The 12,439-nt window shown below is 40.2% G+C and overlaps 1 protein-coding gene across 1 annotated transcript; it reads right to left on the bottom strand.

Moving 5' to 3' along the window:
- Positions 1–4,203: 4,203 nt before the first annotated feature.
- LOC139950446 (uncharacterized) lies at positions 4,204–5,112 on the bottom strand. Its single transcript, XM_071949126.1, has one exon. It carries the CDS (start codon positions 5,110–5,112, stop codon positions 4,300–4,302), a length of 813 nt encoding a protein of 270 aa, XP_071805227.1. The 3' UTR covers positions 4,204–4,299.
- Positions 5,113–12,439: the final 7,327 nt, after the last annotated feature.

Genomic DNA, 12,439 nt, shown 5'->3' with positions numbered 1-12,439 from the left:
CGTTTCAGGGTGTCTACCAAGGAGAGACGTCTTAAATTGGATGCAACCATCTTCGGGCTTGTTTTGATTTGTCTGAGTTAATCTCGGTCGACCAATCAAAAGACAGATATGGAAAGCTTACTTTCGGCCGCCCGCATGCTGTGTGTCCACGTGTGTGGTGTATGTATACTATACATACAATGTGCATGAACTTGCATGTAATGTTGGTGTATAATTTGACCGCGTACCTTTAGCTAAAAAGTGAAAAACACGCCGGTTTGGAGGCTGGTCTATGGTTGTTGTTCACGTGCCTCGAAGTGTGATGCAGGTATTCAGGCTACATAAGGTACGTTCGATTAGCTGCCCTGGGTCTACCCGCTGTGCTCACTCGGGTGAGCCCCTGACGAGAGCTAATAGAACGAGCACACTCGCCCTCTCGTGGTGAAGTCATGCTAATCGGGTCACCCCCAAGTGACCCACTCCACAAGCAGGGCACTGGGGGCTGACCCGGGTGATCCAAAGGAATGGCGTCAAAGCTATTCGAACGTACCGGGGGTAGACCGTGGTCGACCCAGGGAAGCCAAACGAACGCACCTATAGATTGTTGGTTGTGTACATGGAGAGGTGACAAGGGTTTAATTGTTCAGGGTTTATGTCCAATTCGAAAGTGCGTAAGTCAGTCAATCCATGTGCTTTTGAATGAGGCACTTGGACCGATTTGCTCGACCCAACCGGTCTCATCTAGCATCACTGGGAAGGGCTGATGAGCTTGTACAACTTATATAATTCATGACTATAAGAAAATAATGCTTAACATTACTTAATTGTGCGGGGCAAGCTGTTGTATAGCAATTATTATTATACCATTGTGTCATTTCAAAAAACGTGCTCTGAACTATTTGACATAACAACTTGAGTCTGATGATTTCAAATTTAAGGGTTCGGATACTTTTTTTGTAGGACACAAACACACTGTTCACTGATTTACATTAAATTTGCACTGTCTGAAGAAATAATGGTAGAAAGTTTCCCTAAAATTATTACTTGCAGAGGTGCTGTAGCTTTCGACAAAATGCGTTAAAACAGTGTCAGGAAAATTATTTCAGATAGTAAATTGTATTTACCAATAACTGTAGTTTTATAAGGGAATCAATGTGTTGTGAAGAGGTAAATTATAAAGAAACCGATTCAACACACTTTGGTTCCCATTCATAAATACCTTTTCGGTCAAAAACATCATCATTTTTTGATAAAAAAAAATAAATAAATGCCAACATTATAGTTGTTAAATGATTTCTTTCAACACAACACCCCTCCAGCTATGAAATGGTAAAGCCCTTCGCCGCCCTCAGGTAAACAACTCCTTATAAGGGAATGCTGTGCGCATCGCGCGTATCGCGTGATGTAGCACAACTTTTCAGCTTTTGCTCTCGACCAATAGGAATGAAGAAACTGTGTTATAAGAACAAGTGCAAGGTCGCGTGTCACGCCCATAAATTAACACTTTTTACTGGTCATAAACAAAGGTTTATACACACCCACGTGACGCGCTCTCCACCAATAGGAGTAGCGAAACTGTCAAAGGTTTTTATGAATATCCAGTAAAAACTCCAAACACAAAAACCAAAACGATCGACTGATACGGCGTACATTTTCATTTTTTCAGTGTAATTAAAACATTCAAGTGGTACCTGACTATTTCTAAAACTATGACATCGATCTTAACTTCTTATACAATGGATACTAGTTTATTTAGGAAAACAATTTTTGTAGAAATATATGTATCAATTAATAAGTTATGTATTCTAATGTTAATTCAAACGTCAATAATGTGTTTTATTGACGACGTGTTACGTTAATGTTTAAAGGCAGTGGACACTATTGGTAATTACTCCAAATAATTATTAGCATAAGACCTCAGTTCGTAACGAGTAATGGGGAAGGTCGATAGTATAGGTTTTCTCTGTCATATTCAGCAAATGAGCAGCCAATTTAATTTTCATGCGTTCGAATTAAAGCTACTTTGCCTCTCCGGTTTTTAATGCGTTTCAAATTCAGAATTCGGTCATTCAATTTCGTTGTGGGGCATTCAAGTTCCTAGCACGCCCATTCTTTTTCATGACACACAATCATCATTCAATTTAGCAAAGCTGGTTTGACTAGAGATTTTGCTGATTTAATCATTTTCAATTTCGTAAAAAGGCAATCAATTTCGCTCACCGAGGATTAAAATAAGTACGACTAAAGAAATACAAATAAACAGATAAACTGTATAAGGCAAACCGTTTCGTACGTTCACTTTTAAATCGAGCGAACCTTTTCTTTATTATATGTTTCCAGTATAGACTTTATCTTGGGCCCCATAAGGGTTGTTTTCTTCTTTATTTTTTCGGGTGACCTTCAATGGTTAACTGTCCAAGACCTGTCATTTGAATGTGTTTGAATGTTTTTTTTTCTCTTTTTTTCTTAAATGTTTTTCCAGTTGTTGTTTTTTGTAAATATTCACCAACCATCTGTTGGCGTGCCAGACATCTTGGCATATTATGTCCAAAAGTGCCAACAAATTAACCGCATGCCTTTAACGTTAGTATAAGGAAACAACAAGTTAACCAAGCGTTTTTAAGACTGCACAAATATCAGAATTGACTGCCTCAAAATGAAATTGAATGACTAAACACACGCCTCAAAAACACTCCTGCGAATTTGAATGCAGCTTCGATGAATTGTTAAATTGAATGATTGTTTTGTTAAATCGAATGCCGTAAAAAGTAGATTTGACTAGTTTAAAATGAAATCGAATGACCCTTTTTTAGAAGCATTCGATTTCGTGCGAAATAGAATAGGCTGGTGGTTAAATTGGCTGCTCATTTTCCGAAATTTACCGAGAAAACCTATATAAAACATTGTGAGAAACGGCTCCCTCTGAAGTGACGTAGTTGTCGAGAAAGAAGTAATTTTCCACGAATTTGATATCGAGACCTCAAGTTCAAAATTTGAGGCCTCGAAATCAAGCATCTGGAAGCACACAACTTCGAGTGACAAGGGTGTTTTTTCTTTCATTATTATCTCGCAACTTCGACGACCGATTGAGCTCAAATTTTCACAGGTTTGTTATTTTATGCATATTTATGTTGAGATTCACCAAGTGAGAAGACTAGTCTTTGAAAATTACCGAGAGTGTCCACTGTCTTAAACTTTTACTGCCAACGACACTTTTCGGTAGTAAGGGAGATCAAGATAAAATGCAATATTGTGTAACTAGCTCGTATTCCGAAAGTGAGGAAAATTATATTTTCCAAGTTCACACTAAGATGGTGTATTTTGTTAGTATACCTTTTTATAGCAAGATTGGTTTCAATTTCATTCTGACGGTTAAAGCAATCACTGTACCGACATGTACATCCCCTCTTTGACATATTATTGTGACATCATCACATGTTTTATACAAAGGTGGTTCAAAATGAAACCCAATATTTCATCTGCATTAAAAAGAAAGTGCTCTCTCATGTTAAAACAAACAAACGCAAAACTACGAGGAAGTGTTATATATTTCACCATATCGAGACGTGTTCGGGAAAAGAAGACACAAAGGAAACGTCTTCCGGTAACTTTACAACGCTGTGTACTTTCGATCACAAGTTATCATTAGTTTACCATAATAAGTATTGGTTATTAACAAAGATATCAACAGAAGATAATCGTTACCAGTTGTTTTGTGAATTATTTGTTCTTTATTGCTTCAACAGGGTAAAGCTTTTTCCACCAATTTAAAATGTTTGAATTAAAATTGTCGGCACAATCGGCAGCCACAATGAATTATTGGTCTAAGTCTGTATCAAGGAATCTGAAGTTACAGTTGTTTTTAAGTACTGTTTAATAAACTTAAGCTTTTTGTTGCGTAGTTTCATTTTGCATTTTATGGAAAATGAAAGCTGTAGAGTCGTTTCAAGGACTCATCATTGCACCCTCGGACGGAATTACAGGCTGCAGAAATTTCAAACTTTCCCAAAAAACTCAAAAAAGGGATGAACGAATATTTATAGCACTGTTTACGTGACAAAAACACGTTGAAAGTTTTTGTCACAATACACGTTTGCAAAATCAAGTGTTCAAATGAAACGCCTTTTCCATACTTATTGTCCTGCAAATAAAAAAACAATTAATAATAAAGTTATTTTATTCGATTCATCTAAACACACGTTCGATTTTCCACAATTACCTCATTAGTATTGTATTTTTAAAAACTATATAGTTGCATATTAGTTTATTTAAAGCGTTGTCTAAAACATTTAAACGTTTCCGTGTGTTTTTATGTGTGATTTAGATTTCGTACAGCAGGAATCCAGTGAAAGACGTGCGATGGTTAGAGTTACTATATACTTGACCGCTTACAGCTAAGTGAACTTGATCTCCGTAGTGCAGGGGAATCACTGCACTGTTGCTCACTTGATAATTACCTGCATCGCTTACACCCCCTGCAACAATGGAGTTACCGTTCTTCCTCAGCTGGACATATAGGTAAGGCCCACTTGATAGTTTATTGACTGAGAACATCAATACGTATACCCCAGGCACATTACACGTAAACGTGCCGTTATTCAAGTTGAAATCAGTCCCTTCCTCTGAAAACAATAACTCTTCAAAGGGCAGAGGATCATAGGCGGATGGAGGGTTGAAGTTGGTATTCCTCACTGCATTGAATGCGGACCGTCGCGTACTACATTCACCTGCTTCACCAGTCTGTCCAGCTGGTCCAGGTTCACCTCTCTCCCCCTTCAAACCATTCATCCCAGGCAGACCTTGAGGTCCTTGTTTCCCTGGTAGACCGACTCCTTGCTCTCCCTTCAGTCCATGTTCCCCTTTAGCGCCTGGCTCACCAACCAGTCCATCTGACCCCTTGTCTCCTTTGACCCCGGGTTGACCTACCTCACCAGGAGAGCCAGCATCACCTCTGGGGCCTACAAGTCCTTGACCATGGTTCCCATTAGATCCAGGGATCCCCGGTATACCGGCTGGGCCCTGGCAGCAAGAGTTACACGTCATTCCCGAATCAGGTGAAACTGCTGCTGTAGCCACCAGGAACTGAACTTGCATAAAAGCCAAAACAATGGCCACTGCTAACGTAATCTTCATCTGTGAAAATTGTAAGAATAACAACATTTATAGCAATTGTGTTTTCGTAGGTGTTAGGGTTGATCATTTGTCAGTTGATCCTCTCCTTTTATTATGTATTCGCCCGTAAGGTATCAAAATTAGATCAAACTGCACATTAGTTGATCAACTGAATAATAGTGTAAGTTTGCTGAACTAAATCGGTAAATGAAAAAAAATAATATGTTTTTTTAAAGCAATTAAATGAGAACGCCTTTGGAGTGTTAAAAACTGTTTATAATTGATATTATAAACAGAAGTGTCGTTGCCGATCGGTTTTGACCACCGATGTCAAACTCTGGTGTTTCTGATCAGCAGAGTGTGGGTTCGAATCCCGAGTCATGACACTTATAACCTCGCCTTTCGCATGGAACGTAAAGCCGTTGGTCACATGTGTTGTGTAACGCATGTAAAATATCCCAGTACACTTATCGAAATGAAAAAAAAGCTCGCCTCGGTGTTCCTGGCTGTGGCTGCTGATGCGCCGTAGCACCTTGTAAACCCTTATAAGGTGCTAAATAATTGGTTCTCAGAATTTATCATTTCAATAACTCTGAAAGTTTGTATATACTCAGCGCCAATTGGGTACCTTGTTGGAAGATACTTCGATGTTATTATTATTTTAATTTTTCGTTGGATTGCCCCTCTACGTGTGCAAACGATAATAGGTCTGTTGTAATTTGAGCCGAGCAGCGAAATGGTCCGTTTGTGACACAGGCCATCTCGGGACCTGGAAACTGGTTAATTAATATTTATTATACTAGAAGGAATGCCTGAAAAAACATGGAGGTTGGCTTTATAAACAAATTTGTTACTATTGAAAGGTTAATTTGAGACATCACAGTTTCGACCCACACATGATGATACACAATACGTTGCCGGCGATCATGTGGTGTCACTTGGAACCATCCAGACAACATATTGACTTGAACAAAAATGTGCGGCTGTAGCTAAAACAGCAAACTTGAGTTTCCAGCCGATTTTGCACATACTCTCATGACTACATCAACGTACCCTTTCAAGACGTTTGGTGATTAGACTGGTGACTTGGCAAAGTTCAAGAATGGCGTCTCGTTCAGCACCGATCAACTCAAAGCTGCACGTGGTCACTTATTGAGTTGATCGACTTGACGTAGTTTCTACTAAATATATTCCGAATCTCATTCTTAATTATAGTGTTTTTGACTTGAGCAAAGTCTTTTTGTCAAAAGTGGAATGTGAACTTTGGACCCATATTGTTTCGGCGCTCTCCAACTGAGTTATCAATCCATAATGTTCACGATTTACCTTTTAGCCAGCAATGTTTAAAATAGTTTTTTTTCTTCAAATGTTTCGCACAAAATAGAACTAGAAAACATTTTACTGAGAGTACAGAGTAAGGGTAGAACCGAGAGTAAAGCTAACTTAATTCAAAACAAACCACAATTGTTTTTATATTTGCTCCTTTGTTAAGGCTGGCTCACACTATGACGATTACGGGGCATGCTACGTTTAGCTGCGAATCGCAATTGCGAGTTTGCCGCCATTCATCGTGTGTTGTCGTCAATTGTCGCTGACGAATCCGCTAGAGACCGCAGACGGCTGCAAAAATTAGTCGCGTCCGTCGCTACTATGTAAGCCAACCTTTAATAAGGCTGGCTTACATAGTAGCGGGGCAAAAGCCAATTGGAAAGTGGCGACCGTGAAAATCCCAAGACGTTGGCGGCAAAGTAAAGGCAAAAAGCCCAATAATGGAAAAATCATAATTAGCTGACGGGGAGGGAACGACCTTCAGCGACAACAAGAAAAGGGTCACACGGCTGGCAGCGGATTGGGTGGCGGCAAGGAACGGCGGCTGATGAAGGTGGGTTGTGGCGACGATGACGTGACTCGTTTGCCGACATCAAACCGTCTGTGTGTGGGTTGTATAACAGTCGAGTTTGGCGTTCCCACTCTTCACACAATTCTGGTCATCCAATCATCAGACAACGACTACCAACGAAATTGTGACGACCTCAAAACGACAATTGACCCCTTGCACGCGCGTCACACGCGGCGACTGATGCCACGCTCACCATGTTGGTGGGCAATAGATTTACGTGTAAACGCAGAGTCGCCCAAATAGCGCACTTCTCTGAACAACACACGTTGACATTGACCACCAAAATGGCGCCTCCAAGATTATTTTGATGATGACGTCAGGTGAATTAGGTCAATAGGCGGAATCGCACGGCATGGAAATGTCATGCGACTGATAATTGCGGCCGTCTGCGTCAAGGAAATGAAGGTTTGCGTTCTCCAACGAAATCTTAACGGACACGACTGATAATTTCGACCGTCTTCGGTCGCTAGCGGGTTCGTCACCGACAATTGACGGCAAAACACGTTGATTGGCGGCAAACTCAAAATTGCAATACGCAGCTCGACGTTGCTTGCCGTAACCCTTATCTGTCATAGTGTGAGCCAATTAGCACCAGGCCGATGACTTGTTCGACCCCCCAAAACTGGGACACTGTTGTCGAGATAATACTTTTGAAGAATTCGTTGACAAGACTTTAGTTTTGAGATGACCTCGTTGTCAAAAGTGATGATTTCAGCGCAGCTATGCATGCAATCAATTATCGGCAATCAAGTATAGCCCTGTTCGTACTTTCTGCGAACGCGAATGGGATACGAATGTTTAAGCCACATCCCTGTTTTTGCAGGGATTGAACACATTTCACTTGATGCGAATTAAACGTTGCGATTGTGTGACGTCAAAATTTGTAAAAATTCGCATTCGCATTTGCTGGAGGTATGAACAGAGATTGTTTTGCTGAAAAAGCTATACATCATGGCAATAACGGTGCTTCTAACAAACTGCAGGCGATTAATTAGCTGACCGACTCAATCACATAACTGTTCCTAACAAAAGAAAACTGGTACAAAGACAAACAATCACATTTCCTTAAGGGTGAAGACATTTGTAAAACGCACAACAACTGCACTGTAAACACAAACAAGTTTTTAGGTTCTGTAACAGTTGTCGAACGCGTCAAAGGGTGTTGAGGGTTAACACGTAACAGTGTATGGGGCCAATGAGTTGTGTTGAAAGCAATGGTTTTTGCCCATTTATAAACGGCTGATGCGTCAAACTAAACTCGTCAAGCGTTTCGTTTTTACTATGGTGCGTTTAGTTTGACGCATCAGCCGTTTACTTTATTTTAAGAATGTGTATTTAAGAAGCGTTTAAAAGGTGTTCAGCGCACATCAACGATTGCTGATCACACCAGTGTTTAAGTTTGATGTAGACAATGGGCGAAACCCAATGTTTTACAACACAACTCATGGGCCCTATACAGTGTTAAGTGTTTAACCTTAACCCTTTGACGCGTTCGAAATTTGTTAAAGAACCCAAACACTTGTTTTTTACGGTGTGTCTTGCTGAGGCGTACCATCATTTTAGTTTATATGTTTGCCATTATTACGTTTAAATTGGGTAGAATTTTGCCAGTTTTGTTTTAATCTCGCAACATGGCAATGTAATGCCTTCAAAAAAAGTACTCAATTGCCCTGGTTAAACAGAACAACTGTCCCTTTAACCGTGGCCCGCCACGGTTAAAGGATAAAGTGGAAAGATTATCTTAAAACCTTTGGAGCAGGCGATACACTCGTCTTGCCCCCTCGGGTTCCCAAAAGACCATCGACATCTTATTCTAGGTACATATCTTGTATAATGTTCAATCTGAAATAGTTTACCTAATTACTATATATAAAATAATGCAATGGTCACGTCAAACAATGCAATGCCATACCTTTTTGACCATAATTATCTTTAAACAATATGTTTTAAACGAGCAGAAAGTCAAGCGCGGTTAATCAATCCAGTGGAAACGAACTCATTCAAACTTTTAAACAATGCATTGCACTGATATCAGTGTGTTAATGCTTTGTCCAAAACCATCTGCAAGTAGTGCGAGAAAACAAAACTTCAGGCAAAGGAGATTCAACTGGGTGCACATGTTTGTGTACAATCATAGTACCACCACAGTTCACCACGATGGCAGAGCTTTAGAAGAGAAGAGACCCAACCACTGCATGAGAATATCAGCTGTATCGAGTGGTGTCCCTTTTGGAGCAAAAACTGCAACCACATTGCAATAGGCTAACCTTAAACCCACTACTTGCATCTAGAAGCCAAAGCTTGAGTCCGGCATAGAATGAGGAACACTTACCTTGATGATGTGCTCTTGTAGTCCAAACCTTCTCAGTTCCTCTCTTCTGATGCAAAGTTGTTATGAACACTGCTGCTGGTGCAGCGCGTTTAAATACTGCTGTATTTTCATTGAAGTGCTCATCAGTCTACTTCGGGTTTGATTGACAATCGATGAGCAGCCAATCAAAGATACGTGTTAAAGTCAGTGATTGATTGCAGTGACTTACTTTTCCATTGGCTTGGACGAGGCTGTACGCTGCAATTGTGGATCAATACCGTGTTAAAGTCACTGATTTATGACAGTGACTTACTCTACCATTGGTTTGAATGAGACTGTATGTTGAATGGATACCAATGGTGTAAAACTCTACACTACATTGTGTATGTGTTAAAGTCACTGATTGAAAGCAGTGACTTACTCTATCACTGGTTTGAATGAGGCTGTATGATACCAATGGAGCTCAATTTGTACATGCTTTAATGGTATGGTGTTTTTACATGTATATCCGCCCTACTGGGTTGCACTGTGTGATTGCTTCCTGAAGTTCCTGGCCGTTTTCCTTCTATTTCCGCTCAATTGATGTATTTCCCTGATGATTGTGAGTTAAAGTGCAAGTTTATTATCAAAGAAAGAACTGTGTACGCAATATATATACTGTTCAGATGGATCTCTTTCGTGCTGCCGCTCTTTTGAAGTATATGTTTACTAACACTAACTCAGTGTTTTTTTTTCCGAAATCAAAATGCAATGACAATGTATTTATAGTAGAGTGCGCCACCAACAGAGCAACATTAAAGGCACTGGACACCATAGGTAATTACTCAACAGGATTTCTAGCATAAAGACTTACTTGGTAATGAGCAATGGAGAGATGTTAATAGTATAAAACATTGTTAGAAACGGCTCTCTCTGAAGAAACCCAGTTTTTGAGAAAGAAGTATTTTCTCGAGTTGTTAAAGGTCTCAAACTGAAGGCATCTGAAAGCACACAACTTGTGCGACGGGGGTGATTTTCCCATTATTCTCTCGCAATTTCGACGACCAATTGAGCTCAAATTAATGTTCACGGGTTTGTTAATTTAAGAATATGTTGAGATACACCAAGTGGAAAGACTCACAAGTGGTTGAAAGTTACCTATTAATGTGTCCTGCCTTTGCCCTTAAAGAGTATTTTTAAACTGATTTTCAAATGTATTCTTTGTTTTCTCAGAGTCTACTACCACCGAAACGCACAAATGCTTTTGGGAAACAAGAATATTCAATGGAGCAAAAACAATCAATACAAACCACAAAAATCAAAAACAATCAAATGAACTTTTGGATGAGATTGAAGTCGTTTTGATTGTTTAAAAAAATGCGTAATTCAGGATTCCGCCTTGGGCCGGTGTTTCATGGAAATCTGTCCCCGGAGATTCTGTCCACATCTTGGGCAACTTCTTTGACATAAAGGACTCGTTCATATAATGAAAATCTCAAAATCGTCAAAATGTGCTTAAAGGCAGTGTACACTATTGGTTAATTACTCAAATTAGCATAAAACCTTACTTGGTAACGAGTAATGGGGAGCTGTTGGCAGTATGAAAGACTGTGAGAAACGACTTTCTCTGAAGTAATTTTCCACGAATTTGGTTTCGAGACCTCAGAATTACATTTTGAGGGTCTCGAAATCAAGCATCTGAAAGCACACAACTTCGTGTGACAAGGGTTTTTTTCTCTCACTATTATCTCGCAACTTCGACGACCAATTGAGCTCTAATTTTCACAGGTTTGTTATTTTATGCATAGTTGAGATACAGCAAGAGTAAACACTGGTCTTTGACAATATTACAAAAGGTGTTTACACACATTTGCCCCCAGCTACATTCAGAGTACAGACAAGTTTCAAATGCATATTATGAGAGATTTATACAAACTTTGATCAGGATTTATTTAACACAAGTTTGAACTTACAAGTCCATTCCAATTGTTTTGGGCCTATTCATGTAAACTGAAAATGGCTTTGCTATATTAGTAAGAATAAATTGTGCTAAGGCATAGTCTTGAACATTCGTTTCAAACCGGCGGGGTCGTGGTCGTAGATGAAGGACCCGGCCTGCCTTCGGCTTAGTCTTTTGTTTACGGCTAAACTAACGCGGGGTCCAGTGGGAACGAGGCCTAAGATACTGTTGATTTTAGACAAACGCTTAAGACCTCGTACCACTCCCCTTTTCCATTGCTTTACTTATTGTTATGAGAAAACAAATATCTGTAAATGCAGGAGAAGATTGTTGAATAAATAAATAGCATTGAAGAAGTTGAGGGCCCAGTAATTTAGTAAATACTCCATGCATGTCAATGAGAGACCTACAATTTATTAATAGCGTGTACAATGAGGATCAACTATTTCGAATAGTGCTTAAAAAAAAAACCGCCAAGATATTTTGATTCGGTTATCACAATTTACAGTTCGTCATTACGGAATCATCAAAACTTGTATGTAATTAGATTGTATGCACATTCAATCGTTAAGGATTTGTAACGCTGATACGCCATCCGCTATTTACGCGGGGAGGGGTGGGGGTAGGGATGGGAGGGGAGGCGTTGGTGAATCCATTATGACGAAACAAGCCGTTATCACAGATTTAAACGTCGTTGTTTTTTTTCTGGAGGGCTTTCGTTACTATTAGTTTTTCGAGGTGATTTTTTTAAAACAAATCTTATTACAACTCCTCATACAATTATGCTGAAAAACCGTAACAGCAAAACAAAGTATACCGACATACAAGGCTGTCGGCCTGACGGCCTCCGCATGCGGTTAGTGGTACGAGTGCGGATGACTTATGTGCACAGTAGTCGTACGATGTTACAGTGTGTATACGGGTGGGTCATGCGGTGTAATCGCACGCACCACGCACAGGGTATACGGGTGGGTTTACAGCGGCGTCTTTTCGGAGCGAATAACGCGACTGCGTTGAGCAAGGCTAGTGTGCCTGATAAGCTTCCCTGGATCGACCCCGTGGTGCTCGCTCGAGTGAACCCCTGACAAGAGCTAATAGAACGAACACACTCGCCCTCTCGTGGTGATGGCATGTACCTCAGGTCACCCCAAGTGACCCACTCCACAAGCAAGACATTGGGGGGGGGGGGGTGCGGGCT

Source organism: Asterias amurensis, chromosome 18 (genome assembly GCF_032118995.1).
Source record: "Asterias amurensis chromosome 18, ASM3211899v1".
In the NCBI taxonomy this organism is placed as follows: domain Eukaryota; kingdom Metazoa; phylum Echinodermata; class Asteroidea; order Forcipulatida; family Asteriidae; genus Asterias; species Asterias amurensis.
This window is presented reverse-complemented; position numbering and strand designations above follow the sequence as displayed.

Coding starts and splice junctions, on each gene's coding strand:
- LOC139950446 (XM_071949126.1), bottom strand. CDS start 5,112: ATGAAGATTACGTTAGCAGTGGCCATTGTTTTGGCTTTTATGCAAGTT.